Here is a 27,434-nt window from a genome sequence, read left to right on the forward strand (position 1 = left end):
CAAATGTTTTATTTAGTTATTTGATGCTGTAAAAAGGGGTTGAGACGTTATGATTGGCAGCTGTGATTCTCTCTCGCTGACAAGCTTCAGCTTAGAGTGCAATGCATTCTGGTAGCGTGGCATTGCGATTTGCGAAACGGAGCTTCCCGACACCCGCTCCTCATTTGCATCAAGTTGAGGGCTAGTCTACTTTATGCAAATCACGAGCGTCCGACGCGACTAGCCGCTTCTCGAAACTCCCGAGAATCTTTTAAAATAAACGTTGTTGATCTAAAATTAAGACAGATTTAGCAACTGCATTGTTTATTTCTCGCCTCAAATGTTTTCAGAAACACATTTCCATGAACTATTTTCGTGAAATAAGAATAGAAGGTTTCCAAACGAGCCTCCATGCTGGTTCCGGTTTGAAAGCTGGGAGCAGCAGCCCACGGCGGGAAACCATTCATCCAATCAGGTGGGGAAAGCCTTGTGTCTAGTGGCTGCCCACCAAGCGTCCAATGTTGGGAAGCGTCGCGTTCCCTCGTGATAAAAAGTGAATGGGGAGCTTTCCACGCTCCCCATTCATTGTGTATGTAAACAGCCGCGCAATGCATTCTGGTAGCGTGGTGTCGCGATCCGAGAAACTAGGCGTCACGACGCCCGCTCCTTATTTGCATAAAGTTGAGGGCTCGTCTACTTTATGCAAATCACGGGCGTCCGACGCGACTCGCCGCCTCTCGAAACTCCCGATAATCTTTTAAAATAAACATTGTCAATCCAAAGTAAAGACAGATTCAGCAACTGCGTGGCTTATTTCTCGCCTCAAGTGTTTTCAGAAACAAATTTCAGTGAACTATTTTCGTGAAATAAGAGAAGAAAGTTTCCAAATGAGCCTCCATACTGGTTCCGGTTTGAAAGCTGGGAGCAGCAGCCAACGGCAGGAAAGCGTTCGTCCAATCAGGAGCCGAGTTCCTTGTTATAGGGACAGCACACCAAGCGTCCAATGTTGGGAAGCGTCCCATCCCATCGCGATAAAAGACGCCCTTGTCCCCTGTGGACACGTACCATTATGGCACTCGGCTCCTGATTGGACGAATGCTTTCCCGCCGTTGGCTGCTGCTCCCAGCTTTCAAACCGGAACCAGTATGGAGACTCGTTTGGAAACTTTCTTCTCTTATTTCACGAAAATAGTTCACTGAAATGTGTTTCTGAAAACATTTGAGGCAAGAAATAAGCCACGCAGTTGCTGAATCTGTCTTTACTTTGGATTGACAATGTTTATTTTAAAAGATTATCGGGAGTTTCGTCGGACGCCCGTGATTTGCATAAAGTAGACGAGCCCTCAACTTTATGCAAATAATGAGCGGGCGTCGTGACGCCTAGTCTCTCGGATCCGACGCCACGCTACCAGAATGCATTGCGCGGCTGTTTACATAGACAATGAATGGGGAGCGTGGAAAGCACGGAGCCTGTGGACACCTACCATCAGGCTCTCAATTATAATGTCTGGGAGAGTGGGCGGGGCTTTGTCTGTCTCCAGTTTCCTCAATGACACCACTTCCTCTCCTCCTCCTGCTAGTGGCACGGATCACCCTCCATAGCTCTGTGTGGGCGGTGTAGTGTGGAGCCACGCCTCCACCTCCTCTGGCTGCTGCTGCTGCTGACTGAAGCTGAAGCTGCCCGCTTGTTCTCCACCAGCCAGCCAGCAGAAGCAGTGATCTCTGTCCGGAGAGCAGCAGAGCATCGATGTGCAGGACCTCTGGATTATCAGTGAGCTGGAGAGACCAGAACCGACCACCGTGGAGGACTGTCTCTCTCTTCATCTAGTCGACAAAGGAGAGAGCATGGCGGTAGAAGAGGAAGGTCTCCGGGTTTTCCAGAGCGTTAAAATAAAAATAGGTAAGAAGAAAAAAAAAATCCCTACCCCCAGTCAGTCTGAGCCTCAATGGATGTCTGCATGTTAACGGGCCAGCAGGCTGTGAGAGCTGCAGACTGAGATCTGTCTGGTTCATGCTGTTATTGTAATTCACATCACACGCTCTCAGAGCAAATTGTAAAAAAAAAAAAAATGAAATGGAGAGATTCAAAGCCTTGTGGGAATTTGGCAGCTGGCATGAGAATCCAGATCATGTGTGTTAGAGGTCCACATATGGAGACTTGTGATATTCAGCAGACTGTGCGACATAAAGGCTCCACAGCTGCATAATCCAGATGTTTTCAGATCAAATAAATCTTTATTATTACACCTTATAGCTGCAGCAGCCCCATTCATGTCATTGCAACCCCTCCTTCTCTCTCTCTCTCTCTGGCCTCCACACAGCTTTATGCTTAACTGTCTAGCTATTGATTGTTAGCCCAGATTTCTATTTTTAGATATCTAGCTGGTCTCCAGTGAGTTCCTCTTGCTGGTTTGTACTGTAGGAGGCATTTTGGTGCATGCATGCATATCTGGTGAATGGAGCCATGAGGAGGCTGTGTACAGTTTGAGATGGAAGATTTAGTGAAGAGGACAGTGTTTTCATGTCATGTACAGAAATTGTCATGTCTGTACAATAAGTTGTTTTTCTTCTTTTTTGTTGTTGTAAAACTATAGTAATTACTTTATGGATTACCACATGTATCCCATGGATTACAATAGATAATAATAATAATAATAATAATCAATATACTAATACTACTAATGCTACTACTACTACTATTACTACTACTCAAAATAATAATAATAATAATAATAATAATAATTAATATACTAATACTACTAATGCTACTACTACTACTATTACTACTACTCATAATAATAATAATAATTATAATAATAATAATAATAATAATGAGACTACTGTGGGGAAGAAATAATAGTAATATTAAAACAGGAGAGAAAAATAAAGTCGCCCATAAGCTTAACTATGAGTTACACTGTAGTGATAATTAGGCTAATTATAACCCCTAAATTTAATACTGTACAAGTCAAGAGATTATTCTGAACATTATTTTCTTGATTAGTCCTTTTATTTGGTGTCTTCGGCAGTTAAAAAGCCAAATAATTTTAGATTTATAGTGATTTAAAATCCAACAAAAGCTGCAAATCTTTGTTTATTTGTGAAGCTGTAATCAGAGAATTTCTGGCTAAAAGAATTGCTTGGAAAATTATAAGTTGATGACCAAAATGTATTTTCTGCCAATTGACTAATCCATTGTTTCACCAATTATAGTAAATGTTCTAGTGTTTATTTTGTTAGGGGAAGAAGTCTAAAATGCTGCAGTCTGACCTGTTTCATAAAATGTTGTTATTATGTTTTGCCATTTGAATATCAAAACATTCAAAGCAAACAGTCATTTCCTCTGTCTGCTCTAAACTGTTATCTCGGGTCAACACGGGACGTCTGCTGTCGTTTTCACCGACATCTGGCTGGCCATTCATCCTGACTCTGCTGTCCAGTTTGTTTTGACTCCAAACATGCGACAGGAGGGATGAGCAGAGGAAATAAAAATGACAACAAACAAACACACATACAAGCTGTGGGGCTGTGTGATGATGCCAGCCAGCATTAGACAAAAACACTCTGGTGGTTGAGCTGTTTTTAAGCTCCTTACCTGCTGTTAAAACGATCTGGAAACAGCTGGGGGGAGAACCACCCTGAGTTTATCAAATAGTTCAGCCCCAGTGAGATGAGAGCTGTAATGTTAAATCACAATGGCCTCGTTAGATTGCTGCACTTTCTGAATGAATGCTCAGTCAGCCAGCAGCGTTAAGTTCCTGTGAATGAAAGCTGAATGAGCGGAGGACCCTCCCTCGCCGTCACAAAAGTCTTTCCAAGATACAATCCTGCTTTTCTAATTACGTCAGCAAAGTGCAGCGATGGAGGAAGTACTCAGATCCTTTACATAAGTAATAGTATCAATACCACACTGTAAAATACTCAGTTACAAGTAAAAGTCTAGTTTTGAAAATGTTACTTTAGTAGAAGTCCAAAGGTATCATGAGCGAAATGTACATAAAGTATCAAAAGTCAAAGTACTTAATGCAGATAAATGGCCATTGTGAGTTATTATACTATATATTACTGAATTATCACTAATGCATTCATGTGTAAGTAGCATTTCACTGTTGTATTTGGAGGTAAAATCTTATTTTGTGTATAGAGCTGTAATGATTAGTCGCCATGAAAATAACTGTTGGAAGGACCAGTGTGTAACAATTAGGGGGATCTATTGTCAGAAATGGAATATAATATTAATAAGTATTTAGTAGTTAGTAGTTTAGTGTATGAAAATAAGAATCGTTGTGTTTTTGTTACCTTAAAATGAGCCGTTTATATCTACATACAGAGCGGGTCTACTATGTTGCTTTGCCATGTTTCTACAGTAGCCCAGAGCGGACAAACCAAACACTGCTAACTTTTCCTGCTTGGGCCAGAGTCGATAACGTTACTCGCTGCCGTCACCGCCGCTCTCTCTCTTGCTTCACCACTCAAATCCCACGTACACACACATTACGCACTGGCTCTGCTCCAAAGACCTACGCTACTCTCCCATCAACGAGCTCTAGAGAGGGCAATACACAGTTTCGCGTCAGCCACTGTAGTTCCCCTTTACACAGTTGGCACACGGGAGAGGCTTCAGTGGGTTGCAATCTGCAACCTCACTGCTAGATACCGCCAGATCCTACACACTGTTCCTTTAAGTAATTTTTTTTCAAGCAAAAATGCCAAGAAATAACTTTTTTCTGCCTCTCAAATATGAAGATTTCCAGTTTTCTTGGTTTTATATTATTGTGAATTGAATATCTTTGGGTCTTGGATTGTCATTTTCTGACATTTTATACACAAAACGATTAATCAAGAAAATAATCAACAGATTAATCGATGATGACAACAATTGTTAGTTGCAACAGGAGTAACAAGTAACTCACAGCTGTCAAATACATGAGAGTAGAAGTATAAAATGGCATCAAATGGACAGACCTAAGGAAAGTACAAGTAACTGACATTTGTACTTAAGTACAGTACCTGAGTACATGTACATTCCTTCACCGGCTAGATGACATTATGTTATCTAGAAAAAGAGTTTACAAGCTTTATAAATATGCCATGATTTGTTCTTTACAGTTTACTGATGAAGAACATTTATGTTGTCGTCACTTCCCAGCCTGGACTCTTGAGTTTCAGTGACGACAGTAGAGTTTACACGGTCTGGTCTAGTTACCTAGCAGCAGTCATCCTCGCTGTCAGTCTGATCCCCACAGCGCTCTGCTCCCGGTAACGTCTGTGTAACCCTTGCATCACATTGTTTTCATCAAAGTCTCGTCCTTTGGCATGAGACTGAGGCCATAGCTGATGACTCAGAGCTGAAAATCTGCCACATATTTGTAGAAGAGAGAGAGAGAGGGGATTTATTATTGTTAGGTGATGACTCTCCTCAGTTTCCTGGAGGAACATACAAGATTCGGAAACCGAACGGGGCTACTGGGTCCGAGTCCGTTCTGTCTGGCGAGCACAGGAAACAGGAAACTACCCCCCGATTCACTTCCTGATTAGCGGGAATAGACTACAAAAGAATTGTGTTTTTTCCTGCATGGCAACAAGCTAATGCAAAGCAGATGTAGGGAGACACAGAGCGAGGGGACAGAGGTGGTGTCTCACATACAGGAGCAGGCTGTGCTTCATCTGTCAGCGACTGTGTCTCCGTCAGAGAGACGGGGGGATTCTCAGTGGCACAGCTGGAGTCGGGACTTTGCACTAATTAACAACAACATTCGACTTCTCTGTTACTGCTAGACACAAAGTTTGACAAACTCGGATGGATTCAGACCACTAGAAAACTATCAAACCGTAGGGCTGGGAATCACCAGAGGCCCCACGATACCGTATTATCACAATACTTAAGTCACAATACAATCTTATTGCTATTTTAAACATTGTGCGATATACTGAGTCTTGCGATTTATTTCCTTTGCAACGGCAAATTATGCAGTTTGTCAACATCTGTTTTATCTAATAAGACACAGTTTTCACTCTGTTCATCTCATTCACATATCTTGAGGTCAAAATTTAGCATAACTTTGGAGCATTATTTAGCCTCCTTCTCGACAAGCTAACATGTTATGGCTGGTACCAACCGATTCCTTAGGTTTTCATATGATACCAGTATCTTCACTCTAGCTTTAAGACGGCTACAACCTCTGAAAGACGGAACAGACTGTGAAGAGGTTAATAGTTCATATTATAAAAGATAGATACTTGACGTCTGTGCATCGGTACAATATTGCCACTCAAAATATTGCGATACTATGCTTTATAGTTTTTTTCCCCCACCCCTATCAAACCATATTGCTTTGTGTAAATATGTAGAAATGAATGACCTCAACATCACTGCCGGTGAGTGATGGTACATCTGTGGAACGAAACAGATGATTTAATGATTTTGATTTGCTGCATGTTTACAATATGCCATTTGATCCCAAATTAAAGGTTTAGATCCTTTCAGAGTTCAGTGTGTGCCTGGTACCAGGTGATGTGGCAGAGGATATACAGTACATTATTGGATTGGCTTGAGCGTAGATCTCCACGTAACATGGCATCAGTTCTCCTCGTAAGCTACTCGACCTGTGCTTCTGAGGCTTTATTAGTGTTGCCGCAGCACCGTGTTGTAACCATAGACTGTATAAGATATAGACGTAGTCTCTGTGATGTCACCCATAGGGTTCTGAAGAGCCGTTGTGAAGCTCAAAGTAGGTGGCTCCGGCCGTCGCCCTCTTGGCAGTGACTACACAGCCTAACTGACGGCTAATCCAAAAATGGGCAAAGAGGTGTATCGTTGTTGGAGCTGAGGCGGGTGACGCAGCAGAGCAGACAGCTAGCGACCTGTCACTCAAAGCGGCCACGCCCTCAATTATGCTTAATAATAAGCCTTAATATAAATTAAACAGGTGAGTTGTGTAAAAATTCACCCCTGAACAGTTGTCATGAATGGGGAAATTAGATATAGAGACCAAAACTATTTTTTGTACCAGGCTGTAAATGTTTATTTCTGTTGTAAAGCATTTTAACATGGAGGTCTATGGGGATTGACTCCCTTTTGGAGCCAGCCTCAAGTGGCCATTTGAAGAACTGCAGGTTTTGGCACTTCCGCATTGACTTCATATCTCAGTATAAATGTAATTTTGGATGTGGTGACAATAGTGTCTGCAGTGGAAGAAACACTAGATTACATATCGTGTAGAGGAGGTTAAGTGTTGGAGATCGAGGAAACAGGACGGGCGGCTGAATTCAGGCAGCTCAGGCTGGATGGCTCGGGCCGGGTGAGCCTGGGAGGGAAACGTTTGCAGTGACAGAACCCCCACTCCTCCTTCCCTTGACAGCTGGCCAACAGAGGTTCCCAAACTCCCTCCTGTCCAGACTGAATAGGAGAAATGGAGTGACGGGGAGAGGGAAGAGAGGGGAGGAATGTTTTGTGTGTGGAGGACTCCCGCTCTTGTTTAGGTGAAGGGTTCATATATTTAGAAAAATAACAAGCATCATATGAAGCTATCGTTGCATTATAAGAAGTTGTGTGAGTGGGTGAGTGGGAAGTAGCTTTCCATACCACCCCATAATGTGTACATACAGGCGTTTATGAATATGTGGCAAGTTCTCCATTTTGTCCTAGAAGGCCTGCTCTCTGGGAAGTCGTTTGCTGTAAACATGTGTGTTGACTGTTTAGACGCAGGCCATGTTTCGGTCCAGGCAGCTTTAGGCTGGTGGAATAATCCGGGTTGGGTACAGCGGGTCTCCCTGCGCTCGGCGATGTGCCCTCCACGAGAGCACAATACCAGGAATAGTGGGGAAGTAACGCCGTAAGGCCCAGCATGCAGGGTCAGCAGGGGTAAATAAAGGGCTGCACCCAGAGTGAGCGCCGCTCCTTCAGGATGTCCTTCACATGCCCCGTGGGAGAAGTCGACTCGATCCCTCCCCGGGATGACCTCTATACCTGCTGACAATGTCATAAGCATGAAAACATTCGCCATGCTGTACAGTCGAGAGAGAGAAACGTGTAAAAAAGTGTCAGAAGCAAGTTTGTTTCTATGTTGTGAAAAAAAGCTAAATTGCTTCAACAGAAAGTGGTGACAAACGTCCGGAGCAAATGTCACCACACACGCTGATTAAATCAGGTTTTGCAACAGCGTTTCTCTCCTCTGGCAACACAGGCAATGTCAGCTTGCCACATACTGTAGACCTACACCCAACCTACTCCCCCTTTCCTGTGCTTGCAAAAGATATCATATCTCCACACCATTGTGCATGCCAAGCCTGTGTGTGAGTGTGTGTGTAGGCGAGCGTTGTCCTCATTTGACGTCTTTAATTGTTTATTTTCTAAAAGTTTTAAAAAAGTATTCTGATAATTATGTAAATGGACGAGGAAGCTGGAGGGAGTGTTGAGGTTAAACTGACCGGGACGTACCGGACATGTAAAGCTGTGAAACTAGCTCCTTGTGCTTCTAATCCACCATGACACCACACTGGTCTGATAGATTACACTCTCACATCCTGAAGCAACATACCAGGTTTCAGACCCTGATTTCTAACATGTGAGCAGATTTTCTCAACACAGTGTAACTTCACCGCTTGTGCCCTTCTGTGTGCGTGTTTGCGTATTTTTGTTTTGCTCAAATTTTCCATGGAGACTAACGAATCCGTTTGAACATTAGCTCCAGGAGATGGAGAGCGAGTTTGATCAGTAACTCAACGCTGGTTTATCACAGAGACCGTGGTGTGCTGCACAGCCAGTCTTAAACTGTAAACTGCCTTTTTTTCTCCCCACGCTGTTCCTCCTCATGCTGCTCAACAACTTCAGCACAGCTGGTGGACGATTTGTGACGAGCAGCATTGCACGTAAAAGCGTAGGTTGGTACAGTCAGCGGTAGGCGCTGTGACCAGCTTATAAACCAAACCAGCTGTTAAATAAGAACATATTGACGATGACACATAAGTTGCTGACTCACCAGTGTTACAAATATATTTTTTGCTGACTAGATTTGTTCAAACCCAGAAAACATTATTATAAATTGTAGTTAAGATCTCAAACTTTCTAAAGACGCTAAATACGTAAATTTAGGAGAGATGTTTCTAAATAATGCATGCATTATTAAAACCATTTTTGGTGTAGCCATAAAAAAAAATATAGTGCCTAGCTTGAATTTGTTACTCGGTATCAGAGACGTAAATGTAGCTTCAATTAAAGATGCTAAATGCGAGATTGGGAGCATTTCAATTGCCTCCGCACGGCTCTCAACATGGTAAGGGCTGAGCCAGCGGCTTGCAGCTGACGATGCTAACAACGCTAACATTGAAAACAACGTCAACACTGCTGACAGAGATAACAGTGTATATATGGGGGGGAACCAGAGGATACGTGCTACGCTTCCGCCATCAGTCGGGATGACGTTATCAGCTGTAACAGCCGTATGAGAGCAGTGCAGAGCGGCGCCCAACAGCAAAGCTATGCTTCCGGCATTTTGGACTGAAAGTGACTACCGGACGCCAGTAAAACGTCCGCCTCAAAAGTGCCGTACAAAACGTAAAACATAAATATTTCTATTCTACTGTGATATTCTACCAAAATGGTGTGTGTTGAACAATAAAATATTATAAATATAATAAATGTTTTCAGTCCAAAATGGCGGCAGTGAAGGTTGTAAAAAAAACACCGGAGTTTCGTCTGCATAAAGCATGCGCGGCCGGCCCGGCTATGTCAACAAAGCACGGAGAAGCTCGGATTGCAACACACATAGAAGGAGAGTGACTTCATTCTCTGCTCAGGTCAACATTACTCCTCTATATCTTTACATAACAAGTAGTTGTTTGTTATATTAATGCTCTGAATATCATATAAAGCACCTTTAAACAAAGCAGATTGAGACTGATACTGTGTCATGTGATATATGTCACGTAGTCAAACAGGGTGGGATCTTTTTTATCTGACCTTTAAGCTACTTATAGTGATATTCAAAACTCTGTCTTTTGTATTAAACATCAGCCCATGTAGTAAGATGTTTGTAGTTTTATTTATTACCATGTGCTGTTGTTGCCCTCCTCAGAGCTCTGAAGCTGCGTCTTTAAGCTGCTTTTGGCAGAACTGTGATTGTCAGGAACATATTTGGGCGGTGGAGAAGTGGATCGTGCTGCAGTGGTGGTTTGCTTTGCTGCAGTTGTGAAACCTCCTCACTATCTGAAACTAACATGCAAGGTGACCACAGAGGACTTAACCTTTAAAGCCTTCAAGTGGGTGAGGGTTTGATAGTGAAAAGACATAGGTGGAGTGGAGTGAAACGAGGGGCTTAGAGGTTTTCATTGGGTTTCAAGATGAGCAAGAGTGGGTTCAAAGTGGTGATTGTGGCTGCCTGTCGGTGATGGTGTTGTTTTTTTATATTTCGCTGGTGTCATGTTTATTGAGCCTCTTCGCAAATGCAGTTATTGCAGTTACTACATTTTCTTCCATTTTCATATTATAGAACTAATACTTTGAGTGTTTTTTGGTTGTTATAAGCTACTTTAAAGGGCTTTTCCAATAATTTTATACCTAGTTTACACAAAGTTTACTTGTAATGGGGAATACTCTGGAGAGGGCTTTGCATTGTTTGAAAAAAATACCCCAGGTGTTGTCATTAGAGGTTATCTGAGTTTGGTCTTTACAATTTAATGGAAAGTATATGTCACAAACTGGGGCTTTGGGGTATTAAGAAAACTGGATACCGCGCCCCATTCATTTCAATGAAAGGGTGCATTTCCTGCAGACATTTTTCAGGCTTCTGCATTTTGGGTCCACATACAGCATGAGCTTTAATTTACTGATTTGGCTTTTGCAGACATTATTGGACCTAATGGCTCAACAGCTCATTTTGACTACTTGTCCATAAGAAAAGGTCTTTTTGAGCCACAGGGCGGTACACGACCTGCAATTGTCTGTGACCGCTACGCCAAAATTGCCTCGCAGCCCAGCACCATTCATGGGTTTAAGTCTGAGTTTGAAAGAGAACAAAAGACACCATCGAGTTGCATCATGGGAAGTGTAGGATTCAGGGTTTTGAAGTTTGGCTTGCTGTACGGACTAAGGCTACATCCACTAATACGTTTTCGTTTTAAAACGCATTACTTTTGCTACATTTATGCCTAGCGTCCACACTACTCTGGAGGTTTTGAAAATTCTGCTCACCCCGTTTTAGTTTTAAAACTCCGGGGTTGCGTTTTCGTCTGGACAGACAGGAACAGAGACCTTTGAAAACGATGACACAGACACCCACGTTCGGGTCTTATCAATCATGACTTGTCCTTCCCTGATTCGTCATGCCCCATCACGTGAACCTTTCCAGGAGAAAACAAATGACATCAGACTCGACCACCAGTGGTTAATTTTAACATGGATAACAAGTTAGACGCACCCATTTAACAATATATGCAAAAATATTACAAAAAATCAATTTCTTCATATTGTTTATATTGAAATCCAATCAGTTGTCCTTCCTGTGAAACAAAATATGGAGCGTGCTTACGTAGGCTAATACCATCCAATTTCAACCAATAATATCATGACATCCATCCATCAATCAATCTGCAACGTTTAGCGACACGCGAGGCGTGTGGAGGCTCCGTACCACGCTACATTCTAAGCCCGCCCACTTTTTAGCGGTCCAATCAAATGCGAAGGATTTGATTTAAATCCCTCTTGTAACTGTACACCGCTTAAATATTCAGTTTCATTGGGCAATACTCGCAGTACAGAAGCTAAAGACGCTCTAACTTCCGTTTCACTGAGACTTTAATCAGTGTTGTCTGTTTTCTTGACATGAAACTTAATGCAAGTTGCAGCCCTTGTTTGAATGATAAAGGAATATTTTACTGTGGAATCAAAACCACTGCTGTAAATAGTAGGCGTCTGTGTGTGTGTGTGTGTGTGTGTGTGTGTGTGTGTGTGTGTGTAGTGTTTTTATGTCTTTTTCAAAAAGACACAAATGACTTGCAGTTCTGTTTCGGTTCTTGTTTTGAGTCTCTACTTAGGCCCATCAAAGGAACTGAGTATTAACTGTAGGATAATAAATTGTCCTCTCACAAGTTTCAGTCCTTCTTTCCATTCTCACGGTGTCTCTCTCTCTCCCTCTCTCTCTCACACACACACACACACACTCAGGGGTAACTGGGTTGTTCACTGCTTTTAAACTACATCTTGGATCCAGTTGAAATTCCTTTCTCCTCATCTCATTTCCTGTTGTAGCTTTCTCCAAAGCTAAACCGCTCTCCAGTTTTCTATCTGACTGACTTCTCTCTCTCTCTCTCTCTCTCTATCTCTCTCTCTCTCTCTCTCTCTCTCTCTCTCTCTCTTCAGTCTTCCTCCTCTCTCACCCTTGATTGAGTACACTGCTTGTATTTTTCTCACTAACAACCCCCCTCCCTCCTTCCTCTCCTGAAAGCCTGTGTTTCCCAGGCCTGCTAGTCGAGCCCCACTGAAAGCATTCACGCCTGTGTATCCTCGAATGTGTTCATGTCAGAGAAGATTAGAATAACGAGTGAAGCGGCGCGTCTGTAACTGTACACGCAAGTGTGGCCGACTGAAACCAGTCAACAGAGGAGGAAGAGAGGAACAAAGCTACACATTCACCGCGTCCATTACGTTTGCCTCAATCACTTGTGCTTCCTCATTTCTTCCGTCTTCGCCTACTTTTCTTCACTTTCTTCTGCACGAATGAGGCGGGGGGGGGGTCGACCTTTTTTGATGTGTTGATGCGCTCCCGTTCACTCTCGCCCTCTTTGGGGTGTTCCTGTCATCATTATTCCTCTGCAGCTCCGCTCAACGCCCCCATGTTTTGCGTGCACACCACCACACACACACATGCCAAGACAAGTGTGTTTTTGCTCAAATACTGGGGCAAGATATTCTCCAAGGGCAGCTGCAGTGATGCTTGATGAAAAGAGAAAGCTCCTGTTGTTGTTGTTGTTTATATTTTCGGCTTATTTTGAGTCTTGAGGAGAGAAAACACACCCCCTCTGGAGAACGTAAAAGACAGAAAGAGATGAAGAAAGGGGAAGCAACCAGAAATAGAGGAAAGTGAAATCAGGTTAAAGCTAATTTTGAAAAAGGAAAAGGAAAAGGAAAGTGACAATGCAAGACAAGCCTTACGTAGATGAAAGGGGGTTTAGGCAAAAAGGAAAAAGAATAAAGCGGCAGCACTACGTTGACCAGGATGAGAAGAAAGAGAAAGATAGACATGCTGAGACAGAGGATTACACCCTTTGGTTTCATAATAAAGTCTTTAATCTAACGCGTTCAACAGCAGATTACTGGAGAGGCTTATCCTTGCTTTTGTACCAGACTCACTCTCCATCAAACATAAACACGCACATATGCAAAACGTGTATACTCCATCCTCACTCGACGTCAACTCTGCTGCTTATCAACTCATCCAGAAAGACAAGTGCCCAGCACTTCCTGCTGCCCTGAACAGGAAGCAGCCAAATGTCACTCAGTATCTGTAACTCTGTGCAGATGCTGCTCGAGAGACATTACTGGTGGTTGTGCATAGTTTAGCCTTATCACTACAGCTTGCAACGTTAGTGAAAATGATATTGTCATTGCATGGTGTTGTGGTACATTTTCATGGTGTTTTCATAAAAGTATAACCTAAGATAAATATAACATGTTTTTACACAGAATGATAACATTACATAGAGTAATGTGTGTCTGTTGCATTAATGAGTTAAAACACACTGCCTCTCTAGTTGGGAGAAGTGGAGCATGGCAGGGGGTTTCATCGCAGAAGGATGACCCGGCCAGCAAAAGCTCTGTCAACACTAGCTGAAAAGTTGACGCTACTAAGATTTGAGGGTGGAGCTGATACAAACCGTTGGCGAAAACGTTGGCTCATCCGGAGATCTTACACCTCTAGCGGTGACATGAATGGAGGAGGCTCAAGGTAAAAAGATTAGAGTCGTAAATCTGTCAGAGATGGGACCAAAATAAGACCGTATCGCTGAGTTTGCAAGAAAATAATGAGTTTTGGGCATTTTGCCCACTGAGGGTAAAGAACATGAAAGAGAATTGTGAATGAAGCTCATGGTATATAAGGAGGACTGGTTTGTCATGTATGTTAATCCTCCGTTCGAACTGACGACTCGTGTTTGTTTTTGGCGACAGAAATAAACACTTTTGCATCAAACGTTGAAAACTTCTCCAGTGCAGTTTTTGATCTGATTTTGAAGATTCCAGTATAGACCTTAATTTTATAAGAAGTGTTGAAGATAAGAGAAGCAGTCTACTATCGGCCCAAGACGTTCTCTTGACCTTCAACAATGGTAATGCAGTTGTTGTGATGAGTTTTCCAGGTGATGCTCAAACACAGAATTGGCCGATAACACATTACTTAGTTCACTAACAAAGACCACACCATTAGTACAGTACTGAGTAGTTTTATGTGGATTGGCTGGCGGTGGTGGTGGTGGGATGTTGGGAGTCGAGGGGAGGGATGAAAAGGGGGATGGTTACCGAGGGATGAACGGGAGCCGAAGGCTGGTCATGGTCGTATACGGTGGGATGTTGGGATGTTTTTGCCGCCATTTTTCATCTGTTCAGCGGACATTTAAGTCACATGCTTCATTATGATTTATTCACTAAGTCTGTTTCCATTGCACTTTGTTGCATTTTGCTTTTAACGATACAATAACTTGTCCACCTCAGCCAAGCATAAAATGTTTTTTGTAATATTTTGATTTTTTTCCAAATTTTCAGCGATTCCATCCAGCTGTTGTTTTGCTAAGGATCTCTTCAGTTTGGTAATTAAAGTATTGTGACTAACATATTATGCACTGTGACATTTTACAGTTGACAAATAAGCTTGTAACTGCTCACTGGTGGACAAACTATGTACACATGTGACACTGTTTATGAATTACCTCAAACGTATCTTTGCTTTTTATTAGTTACTGCATCTGTCAGCCGATTATACGCTGATACTGATTTATCTGTGATAAGATAAAATCAGCCAATAATATTGTATCAGTTGGTTGGTAATTCTCAGATGTTGCACTTGGATCCACAGAGAATAACCTTTCACCTGCTTTACCATACATCAATTAAAAGAGACATTTGAAGACAACTAGATGTTCATTGTGATGGATTAGTTATCTCAAACAAGTTTCAAGTCTCTGCAGGTTGATTTTCATGCCACACTGGCATTAGCTGAAACCTCTGGCTGCTGGAAAAACACAGAAAAATACGCTCATCAGTCTGAGGTTTGGAGAAAGGTCGGCAGTAATGTAAAAAAAAAATACACAATTTGGAGTAAAAGTCTTTTTATGTGATGTATGCCTTAAAATATATAAACTTTATATGAATTGTATGTTTTTCGCTCTCCAATAGCTCAGATTTTGGCACAGACATTTGTTTTTACGCTGCGAGTTGAGTCATTAAGCACACACACACACACACACACACACACACACACACACAAACACACAAAAACAAAGAGCTGAGAAAGCTGTGGTAATCCCATGATGTTTTGGTTACTAGGATGTCTTTGGATGGTGCAATCCAATCAAGGGACCTCACAGGCCATGAATGAGAGCTGGAGGACAACAGAGATTGGAGGGAGTTCAGGAGTAGCAGAGGTGAATGAGGAGGATTACAGGAGGAAGATCGAATGAATGTGGGAGAATAAACGAGAGACAGTCGGAGGAGATGTAATAACAGCGGGAAGTAAAGGGATAAAGACAGAGATAAGAGGGACTTGCGTCATCGCTGTGCTCTCACATAAACAGTCTGTAACAACAAATCGAAGCGGTGGAGCGTGTGTCTTGTTTTACAGCTCAGGTGTCGTTTTAATTTGTGAATGAATGTTGTTGTTGCGTAACGATCCACATACTGTATGAATCGGCCTCCAGAGAAGAAGTCATAGCACTGTGTTGTGTTACAAACCCCACAGAGAGACACCTAATCACCTCTGTTTGTCTCAGCGTGGTTTTATATTTATCCTCCGTGTACAATCACGGACCAAAGGTAGAGATCTCTGTTTCGTAACTGTCCGTTTGTCACTCTGATTGCAGATTGAAATTATGTATTTTACAAAGACTTTTTAGCAACAACAGCACAATGTGGAGAAGAGATAAAAAGATATGCCTGGCATGTTTTACTCACTGTCAACAAATCCTATTAAAAGCTGCTAGTCGGATGGTCAAACTGCTTCGGAAACCCCCTCCCCCAACTTACCAAAATGTAAATCTTACAAAAAAAAAGTGTCACAAATAAATAGTTTCATTTTTAAAAGTAGCTAAGTAATTTCCTATAACAGCCGGGCACTGTAGTTTTTAACAAATATTACTCAAACCTGAGTAAATAAATAGTAGGGTTATCCCGAATACCATTTTTTGGGCTCCGGAGCTTCGGTAGTGATCAACAACGATAGTCGAAGCTGCGGGCCGCGGCACCGCCGTGACCACAGGAGCGCTTTAATATCTCTGTCAGTAGGCAGAACAGACTTGTGTCATTAGAGCAGCGAATTCCTCCGTCACACACTCCGCACATAATTGTTTAAACAAAATTGTGTCATTATGAGTCCACGAGTGCTGTTTTAACGCCTTTGTTTTCCGCTCAGCGTCTCTCCTCCTCATTCCTCTGTGTGTGCCAGTGTAGACAGTGTACCTCAAAGTCACGTTGCGTGCCCCCATCCCCTTAAACGGCGGCGTTTTGAGGCTGCTGTCTCCACGCATTATGCACTGCTTATCCGGCAGGGCCTGACAGCTAGCCCGTTCGTAATGCAGCCTGCGGAGGCTTCCTCTCAGCCCTTTCAGCACGAGCCCCGCATCGGTTGTGCTCCGACATAAGCAACGGTGACGGGGGCTCTGGCTCGGCTCGGCTCGTCTCTATGACATGACTCGAGAAGGACATTTCTCCGTTCTTGGCTGAGATGGACGGCATAACATGTGTCTTTGGGTTCAATGAAAGGCATTCATTTTACTACAGTCATTAATTATAAATAACAGTATTGAATGAATTGTCGAATAATCGGATTCAGCTCTAATAAAATAGGGCATTTGTCAGGGACTATTTTAAGCTGCGGATTAATACACATTTAGTGCACTAGTGAGTATTGATGGCAGCAGGTCGGTGTGTGTTGGATTGACTCAAAACAAATTACAGTGCCCATGTTCATTGTAACGTAGGAACCCATTTAAACGCTGTGGCTCATATGTGTGTTTAATATAGTTTTTGGACAGTGGAGGTCTATGAATAAGCTGTATGGCTTCAAAGATAACGATCGGTTTCAGCAACAACCTTTCATGGTTGACAGTAAGACAAATATAGAATATCACGAGACGTAGCCTTTAAATAGTGACAATTCAGTGCAGGACTTGCTTAACTGATTGATCTCATGGCTGCAGAACAAGCCTACCAGTGTGTAAATAATTCGCAGGTATTATCTAAACAGTGTAATTGCATTTTAGTGAGTGCTTCATGACTAATGTCTCCCTTTTTCCTCCTCCTCCTCCTCCTTCCCCTTTATGCTGTTGCAACACCAACTCATCCTTCTCAAGTATTAAACTGGTTCTGTGATAAGAGTCACTTCTTGCGAAATCTTCAACACGAGTTGTCAGAGCCGGACGGATACAGTGTTTCCCATTCATAGAATTTATTGAAGGTGGCAGAAAGAAAGATGTTTTACTATTTATTAGAGTGCAAATTGATCAAAATGTGATAATGGGGCTGCTGCATTCACATGCAGATATATTGATAGGAAAAATGACTTCTGTTTTGCTGTTTTACAGCCAGTTATCTGGTGTCAAAATGTCAACTCTCTCCCTTTCCCCCCTCTAGGGTGGGAAACACTGTATTGTGTGTTTAGTAAAGTAAAGTAGCTTCTATATTATATTTGAACTGTTTATTTTTGTTGGTTTGCCTTGCCGTCAGACGGCTATACAGTCTATGGTTCTGATGGGGAAGTTTGGGAACTGAAGCCATCGCCAAAGCAACCAGACTCGTCATTTGTCCTTGCAGAACACTTAAGTTGCTGGTTTACCGCTGCCTCGGTCAGTTAGCTTATTTGTGCTGTCACACAATAGCACAAACAAACTAACCGATCAAGGCAGCAGTAGACGGTAGACCGTCAATACACTGACTGAGGATAAGTAACTCATACAACCCCACTTTAAAAAATCAGAACTATCCCTTTAAGAAGGGAAAAATCCCAAGTAGACATGATTTTATGGGGTTACAAGCCGAAAAATGTCGGGAGCCACTAGAGGATCAAATTTTAAAGAGAAAGTATCAGTTTGCGAACAGCAGCACCCGGCCGCCGACTCATGCTACCATTGTGAAGAAGTTTTTACTCCTTTAAGGCCAGAAATAACTGAGCGAGATGTCGACTGAATGGCAGCATCAGATTCTCCTGCATATAATGGAACGTTTTTGGAGCAAACAACGACAACGTTGCACTAACACACGTGTAACTCTAGACTACAGAGTCCTCAGGGTGAAGATAAACACTGACTAACATCGATCCATGGCTTTATGAAGGAGAACATATTGCTCCTGAGGGACTGCAGCATCACCTTTGTGGTTTGTGTGTGTGTGTGTGTGTGTGTGTGTGTGTGTGTGCGTGCATGTGCGTGTGTGTGTGTCTCGGTGGGTGGTTGGACCACATTCTTGTTAAAGGGAGTGCTATCTGTCACACATGTTTCATTAACAGATTGAGCTTCAGTGGGATTCAGGAGATGTCCCACACAGATTCTTTCATTCACACATACTCGACACAACACACTCGCACACACACGCACGCACACACACACACACACACACATGTTATTTGTTGTTAGTGCGTCTGTCACAGAGAGCATGGCTAAATATTTGTGCGTCAAGTGTAAAAGCAGTCACGCTGTCAGAGCTAAGCTCATTATACGCACGGCCGTCAGATTAAAGCTAAAACAGGTGTGATCTTACATAATACTATTTCTTTTTAAACTTTGCGTGCTTTCAGCGTTCATAAATAAGTAATCACTTACAGCAGTGTGCCTGAATAAACACATTGGTACTGCTTACAACAGCGTTCCTAAATAATAACTGCTCTCCTCCCTTTTTCTTTCTGCAGGAGAAGCAAAAAACATCCCTCCGTACCCGGGGCCCAACAGGATGAGGGACTGCTACTGCACCGTCAACCTGGACCAGGAAGAGGTCTTCAGGACCAAGATCATCGAGAAGTCGCTTTGGTACGTTGACATGCCCCTCCGCCCTTTTTCATTTGTCATTCTTTCAATCTGTATATACAGAAAGGTGCAATCATGACAGTCAAATTATAACCACATTCTCATCGGTCAAAATGACGTAAAGCTGAGATGGTATAAAAATGAAAAGTGTGTTACATTTCAGGGGATCTATTAGCAGAAATGGAATATAATATTCATAACTATGTTCTCATTAGTGTATAATCATCTGAAACTAAGAATCGTTGTATTTTCGTTACCTTAGAATCCTTCATATCTACATAGGGAGCGGGTCCTCTTCACGAAGTCCGCCATGTTTCTAGAGTAGAACGGACAAACCAAACTCTGGCTCTAGAGAGAGCCTTTCACGTTTTTACGTTACCTGAAGGCCACCGTAGTTCTCCGACACGCTTATGAAATTGCAGTAACGTGAGCCGCAAAGTGCAAAACCAACCTTTTGATGGCCTCTGAGCAAGTTGAACGGCGTTACAACGGTTTTGCACTTGGCGGCTCACGTTACCACAGTCTTGGAAAGGAAGGAGTGAGCAGAGGGGTACTCAGTTGGTTGCATCTGAAACCACAACACTAGATGCCGCCAAATCCTACACACTGCAGCTTTAAGGCTGAGACAGTATAAAGTATTCACACACTGTAACTTCCTGCCTTTATGAATTGGAAGATTTCAGATTTAATTCAACAGTGTCACAACTATTTTGTTGACAGAATTGATGCTATTGAGCTTTAATAGTATTTAAAGATAAAACATTTTCTCTTTACTAGCTCTTTCTCTCATGAAAATATTTTGTATGTATATAAATTTCTTAAATGTTTTGGCCCTAGAATAACTCTGTAACAAGTACGTTATTACAAACACAGATATATCTCACACATATCTCATATCAAGCTAAACTGCTAGGATGATAAGGGACTGTATCATAAGTGGAATTTTATCATTTTAGATTAGACCAAAACATAGTTTATCACCTTTTTCACTTTGCAGATACTGCATGTAGTATCACACAGTATTACTTAAAGATTGTGGATGGCTGAATACTTTGCGATTACACCGCCCAGAGCTTTCACATTTTTCATCTGGTTGATGTGGAAACAAGTGAGATCCTCCCTGCTCACAGAGTTGACTAAATTGAATTACATTTATTTGTAGGATTGTTTATAAATGCTGTCATGCCTCTGCCTGCCTATCCATCCACCCGCCCTTCTGTGTGTCTTTATGTCTGCCGAGTTACAGAAGAAGTCAGTAATTGTTAGCGGTGGCCCTGAGGGCTCAGCTCACGAGATTCTCATTGCCGTAATTTATCTCTGATCGCCGTTTAGGTGAAGCAGAGCATGGCGGATGATGTACCTTCCAGCCAATGATCACAAACGGGTCTATTGTTGTCGGCAAACAAGCTGTAGAGTCCATATGACTCATCAGGGCAAGATGTAAATGCATGTGATCTTTATTTAATGTCTGGCTAAGAGACAGATTCAATCATCTGTTTGCAAGAATGATGAAAGAATTTTGTCTGTGATGTTTGCATGAAGGTTTAAGAACACCGACAAGTCAGACAACACTGAAAAACATTACGGTAGAGGCAGGAATGGTTACAGATTAACCAATCAATCAATCAGTTAGTTAATGAAAAAGAATGCGGGAGAGCGTGAGAACAACTTATTCACATGTGATTATCACACTTTAACTAGCTAGGTGGACAGGACATCTCCTTCTTATACAAAAATATATATTTTTTGACACAATCCGACATTTCATTTCTACAGCAGATTTTGTTTTCCCGACTCAATTGCCTCTTTTTTTGCCCCCACAACATGCCTTCTTCTGATCTTTCAACAACTAAATATGTAAAACTGCATTTGTGTTTGCGGTAAAACAATCGGATGAGAAGAGTCTCTAATCACAGTTTGCCTCGTGTCTCCTCTCACCTCCAGTCCGTTCTATGGGGAGGACTTTTACTGCGAGATCCCACGTAGCTTCAGACATCTCTCCTTCTACATCTTCGACAGGGACGTCTTCAGGAGGGACTCCAGTATCGGTGAGTAAACTCCCCTCATACCCCGAACCCAGCTTGGAAAAATTGATTTAATTTAAAATTTCAGCTTGAACGTTATAATTTTAAACAATAAAAACAAGTAAATAAATCAGCACTAAAACTCAGTTTCTAATATCATGATCGAAAAAAAACGTTATACTGTAATTGATGAATCATTTGAGTCTTTTATCAAGAAAATTGTTGATATTTTTCTGTTTTTCTGTGTTATATATCACTGTAACTTGCACTTTGGGAATTGTGGCAAGCACTTTTCACTATTTTCTTACATTTCATAGATTAAAAGATAAAAATTGTATCCCAAAATCAACAGATTACTTGATATTAAAAATATCTTTTATTGGAAGCTCTGAAATTATTCTAGCACAGCAATTTAGTGTTTCCACAGCAACTAAACAATGTGTCTACTAAGTAATAACACAGTTAAATATTAATGTTTGATGTAATTAAACATTTATATCTATAACATTTTAAATAGTATAAATATTTTATACCTTAAAATATTTAACAGTTAAATATTTAAAGGGTATCTTTAGTATTTTTCAACCTGCACCCTATTTTCTCACGTTGGTAGGGCTGGCGTTAACGCAAATTTGTTTTAACACCACTAATTTCTTTAACGCATTAACACTACTTGTGATTTTAAGGTTGTAGCGGGCTCAGTTTTAAAGCTAGAGTTAAGATTGACTAAAAAACGCTCCAAACTTAGCTACATTTTGGAGAGGAAAAACTGTCATGCCCATTTTCAAAGGGGTCCCTTGACCTCTGACCTCAAGATATGTGAATGAAAATGGGTTCTATGGGTACCCACAAGTCACCCTTTTACAGACATGACCACTTTATGATAATAAAGAGACTCTTTCCATAATGTCAGGCACTTATAATAACAATCAGAGCCTGTCAGGGAAAAAACAAGCACTTTAGAGGACGGAAATGGCGGTGCCATCTTGCCCCAATAGCACCACGTTGCAACCAGTGAGCAGCTGCCATCTACAGCGCTCTCCTTCAATACTGGACCAATTTGTTGTCCCCATTGGTCAGTAAGACACAAAAACATGGGAAAATAGGTTGAAAAATACAGAAGGTACCCTTTAAATGAGCTGTGGTCACAGGCGTACATTTGTCAAATACAGATTATATCACTCAGCCAATCAAACCTGAGGCGAACTCATCCACAGGGTGCAGCTTCATATTAAACAGACAATAATCATCCTTCACAGGTCCTTTAGCACTACAAAGGCGTGTGTTTGTGTGAGGGCGGATGTCTTTTATCAGTGTCATTGGGTGTGTCGGTGTGAATATCGGTGGGTTTGTATCTGTGTGTGTGTGACCACTTGCCACAAACTGTAAAATCATTCTCAGGGTGTGATTTGTATAATCAACAGCTCCTGTTTGTGTGTGTGTGTGTGTGTGTGTGTGGGGGGGGGGGGGGGGGGGGGGTAGGAAGGTGTTGTAAACAGAAAAGTAACGTTAGTTAGTTTCAGGGTATAAACGACAGGGTCACTCCCAGGCCACTGACAGTACACGTTGTGAGTATCTCTGCAGCAGGTGCCTTCATGCATTTTGTGACGTGTGGATTGACAGCATGTGAGCAGGTGTGTGGGTGTTTGTCGAGTGTTTGTTGAAGCCTGCCAAGGTCTTTTTAGGAAAATGAGTTATGCTTTGAGCTCATTTGTCTTTGTGTCTTTATGTGTGTGTGTGTGTGTGTGTGCAGGCAAGGTTGCGGTGAAGAAAGAGGACCTGCAGAAGTATCACGGCAAAGACACCTGGTTCCAGCTACAACCTGTCAGCGCTGACTCAGAAGTGCAGGTCAGTACAGAGAGAGAAAACCCACACACACACACACACACACACATTTTAAAAACAAAGCACTCTCTCTTGTTCTTTTCTTCTTCTTCTCTCATAGATCCTCCAGTTGTTTTGTTTCTCAGCTTCTCCACAGAAACCACATGACACTCACTAATAGGGCTGGATACTTTTTGGTATCAACCACAATGTGATCAGATTAGTTTGACTCTTTGAAGCTTTTTGTGTTTAGACAACATTTAAAATAAGACTTCCATAAATTGTCAATGTGGTGGAGTGAGTGGCAGAGAGAGCCAGGCCTTTATTTGGGACAGGCCTTTATATTAGAAACAGGTTTTTCTTTTCCTATTTCCCCTGTTACCCAGTTAATGCACTCATTATATCAGTAAAACAACAGTCATGTCACGTGATCCACTCTGCCTTTTTCATTAACGATGAATGAAACTCAACACTTCCTACAGAATTTTCACATTAAAAGTCTTGCAGCCTTTCCCTTTATAGGTAGGCTTTTAATGTAAAATAAACATTGAGGAACTGACACAACCGTAATGGGTCTGGTACGAGTGTTAGCAAATTTTAGATAGATATTGTTAAGTAGATGGCAACATTACTAAGTGGTTTGCTTATTTTATGACCTTGTTATACTTATTCTACAGTTACCCTACATTAAAGCGGCAGTAGGCAGTATATTTTTGGCATCATTGGGCAAAAATTCCATAATAACCTTTCAGCATATTGTAATTGAAGTGTTCTGAGAGATAACTAGACTCCTGCACCTCCTCATGGTTCTGTTTTCAGGCTTTACAAAATCAGCCGGTTCTCATAGACAGCAGATGGACTATGGACTAATATGCTCTCCTCAAAGCCACCAGACTCCAGTCAGACAATCTTCATAAAACACACTACATTCAAACTCGACAGAAACAAAATAAAACTCATCAAAACCGTCTTTGTTTGTTAGTCTTTCCACTGTTTCAACAATCTCCAACTCTGGTTATATATTAAAAAAAGTAACCACCGTCACATTTTCATTGTTTACTAACCGTGCTTCTGGTGCCGGCCAGCGTCTCCGTGTTGTTGAACGTGACACACCAGGAAAAAAACTGAAATGAAATGAAATGCTACTCATCTACTGGCAAGGAGAAATCAGTCTGTCCCCTATTTTAGCAAGTTTTCCTGTATTTAAACCTGCATATATGCACTAATTTTGGTGGAAAAAGGGTATTAGACATTTACACTACATACCGTATCTGCATTGATGTGTTATAGTGTGTCTGCGTGTTAATGTTTGAAGCAAGGCAGAACCCAAACAAACACAGCATGTGTGCACCTGAAACACCTGAGCCTGCAGGGTCAAAGTCAGCTGGCTCTAGATCTCATCCGCTCACCTCCATCACATTCATGATCAGCTGGTGAAAGAGTAAACACACAGCTTTTATCAAGATCACCATATTCTCCACCTTCTCACTTGTTATGAATGAATGACAGCTGGCTGTGATAGAACAGTAACGTGCGTGTTTGGGTCGCAGATTGTGGTTTAGATTTGCTGTGGAGAATAATAACAGGATATCGCCGAATGTTACAGAAAAATGTTCATGGTTCTCGTACCTATTATTTTGGGGAATGTTGAGAGACAGTCTTGACTGAAATGTTAACTTTTGATGTCAATGTTTGCACTTTATTCTACTTTGTTACCACTGACATCTCTGTCTATGTAAATCAAATGCAAATCCAAACATTAGTAACAATTTAAATAAGAAAAACACACGTTTCCAGCCTGCTGCTGTTTGTGACAGAGGAAAGTCTTTTATCATTTACTAGCTTTTTCTGATTGACAGCTGTTTTATCTGCCATGCATGACATTGGGTATTCCCAGCAAGTTGTTAACAAGTGAATGTAATTTTGCACACTTGTGAATAGTTGACCTGAGTTCGGGGAAATGCCCTAAAGACAGAGAAGAGTAGCTTTATTTTTCTTCCAGTAATCCAGAGCTGATTCATTTTCCCCTCATTTGTCCTACATGCTTATTTAGCACATGTGTAACATTTTCTACTATTCAGTATTCAGTAGTCTCACTCACCCACACGCATGTACGCACACACCCAGCACATAGTAACACACACACACACACACACACACACACACAGACACAGTGAACAGTAACATCTGCAGACAGATGGGTGTGTGTAGCCCTGGAGCAGGGATCTGAAACAGAGACACATTCATCGGAGGAGCCGGGGAGAGGAAGGATGTGTGAGAGAATGAGAGAAAAGAGAGAAAGCGAGGGAGATGGATCAAATGAAGTAGGAAGATAGAGTGTCTCTCTTCTCTTTTCAATAGAGGACACATTGTTTGGCCTGTGCGCACATGTGTAAGTGCGTGTGTTTGTTCCCTCTGCTTGAATCGGCCAGAAAGAGCGACGCCTGTGAGTTTGCATACTGATGCTGTTAATTAATGGAGCTTTTCTAGACAGCTGCACCACTACACTGTCATTATGTCATTAATCCAATCACTTCAGAGGGAAAATAACTTCAGCATGACGTTCAGGCTCGCAGCTATTTACATACAGTGTTTCTGTTGGTGGAGGAATTGAGCTTTTTTTCATCTTTGTGTATTTTTCTGTGTTGCATGGGGGTTTATCAAAGAAGAATTATTGTTTATGAGCGTATAATTGGCTCATACTTACCTTCTATAGATCAGGCCTTTTCTGAAAAACTGTTTCAACCATTTACAGCCTTACAAGACAGTACATGTGATTAGAGTTGTTCCGATATCAATGCCAGTATTGGAAATGCCTGAATCGGGTATTATCACGTCATTTATCTGCTCAGTTACGCTACACAGGAACAACAACATGTGTCACTCGCTACCCAATCCGTACATCATGCCCAATCGGTACTGCACATGTGCAACTCTCAACAGAGATGACAAAGAAGCGAGATGGCTCACTCATATGCTACCTCCATCGTCGATTTTGGATGCAGAAATAGTTTTTTCAGGAGCTGATGAGGGTTGCACATGCGCATTACCGATCGGTTAGGTGCTAGCGGAGAGTGTAACGTTAGCCAGAGCTAGCAAAATGCCAGCAATTTGTTAATATTGTACATTGGAAAATCTTTCAAACAAGATAATTAAAAGGACGTTCTGTGGCGTTCATTCTCTGTATGTATTTGTTCACGTTTTCCAAAGGGTTTAACCTGAGCCAGATTAATATATATATATATATATATATATATATATATATATATATAAGCTGACAATTAGATTTAAGAGCAAAGCAGCTGGACTCTACACTGTCCAATGAAAACCAAGTGATCTCCAGTAATGTGTTTTCAGATGACTTGAAAGATTACATATTTTTATGAGTTGAGGTTTAACCCAATTATTCATTGGAAGAGATTGTCACCAAGCTGAAAACAAATTTAAGAGCTGATATTTTTAGATTGGATTAAGTTGCACGTTGACGTTGCTTGCGTCACAAGCCAACTCTATTTCACAAACAAATGGATGAATGTATGGTTTTCACTGGACAGTGGCCATCCTACGTGTCACTGGGCACCTGGCTGTGTGGTGGACGTCGGCGTTATACAGCAGCTGAAGTATTCATAAGCACTCTGCCGAACTTTGAACATGTACATTTAAATGTGTGTGCATAATAAAAGTGTCTATTTGTGTGTTTGTGTTCTGCAGGGAAAAGTGCACCTGGAGCTGCGTCTGAGTGAAGTCATCACAGACAGTGGAGTCATCAACCATAAACTAGCCACACGGTGAGACACGCACACACACACACACACACAGTCCTTATTCATACATAACGGTAATACACTGCATGTTTATCTGACTTCTGCAGTTTTATAAAAAATTCTGAGTTTATGTAAGGAGAAAAAAAGACAAGAAAAAATCCCTGACCGCATCCTGAGGTCACAAAGATTGATTCTCTGCTGTTTTCACAGCTTCATGTCAGTGTTACTGTCAGCTGACGTCTTTTATTTTTAGCCACGCTGGCAGCGAGGCTCTAGGGACTGTGATGTCAGTCGCTCCACCACTTTGGTCCAAATGGAAATATCTCTAAAACTATTGGATGGATTAACATAACATTTTGTACAGACATTCATGGTCGTCATTCATGCATTCATGAGAAGTAAATTGAGATTTTGGACTATTGCTGTTGAACCACGAAGGAAGAAGCAGGAAGTAGTGTTCATGCCATGGGCTTTTGAGGACACTATATAGTGGATACCTTTACCCAGTACAACACGCTTCACTCTTGTTCTGAGGTGCATGGCTTGTTGCCCGGCATCAGCTTTTTTGACAGTCAGTGAGATGGTTGGAGGTTACAGCTTTTTGTTTAGAATAAATCATGTTT

General features: G+C 41.7%; 1 protein-coding gene across 2 annotated transcripts in view; it reads left to right on the forward strand.

Annotated features, from left to right (window-relative positions):
* Positions 1-1,630: 1,630 nt before the first annotated feature.
* The window catches only part of rasa3 (RAS p21 protein activator 3), a 49,642-nt gene continuing 23,838 nt past the window's right edge, over positions 1,631-27,434 (forward strand). The window contains exons 1-5 of one of the 2 annotated variants that reach the window (XM_037749830.1): positions 1,631-1,878; positions 19,085-19,202; positions 21,144-21,247; positions 22,977-23,071; positions 26,759-26,835. In XM_037749830.1, coding sequence (XP_037605758.1) covers positions 1,824-1,878; positions 19,085-19,202; positions 21,144-21,247; positions 22,977-23,071; positions 26,759-26,835 — 449 coding nt within the window. In that variant the 5' untranslated portion in view covers positions 1,631-1,823. The remainder of the gene's footprint in view (positions 1,879-19,084; positions 19,203-21,143; positions 21,248-22,976; positions 23,072-26,758; positions 26,836-27,434) is intronic. The other variant, XM_037749831.1, reaches the window with a different exon arrangement.

Source organism: Sebastes umbrosus, chromosome 2 (assembly GCF_015220745.1).
Source record: "Sebastes umbrosus isolate fSebUmb1 chromosome 2, fSebUmb1.pri, whole genome shotgun sequence".
Lineage (NCBI taxonomy): Eukaryota > Metazoa > Chordata > Actinopteri > Perciformes > Sebastidae > Sebastes > Sebastes umbrosus.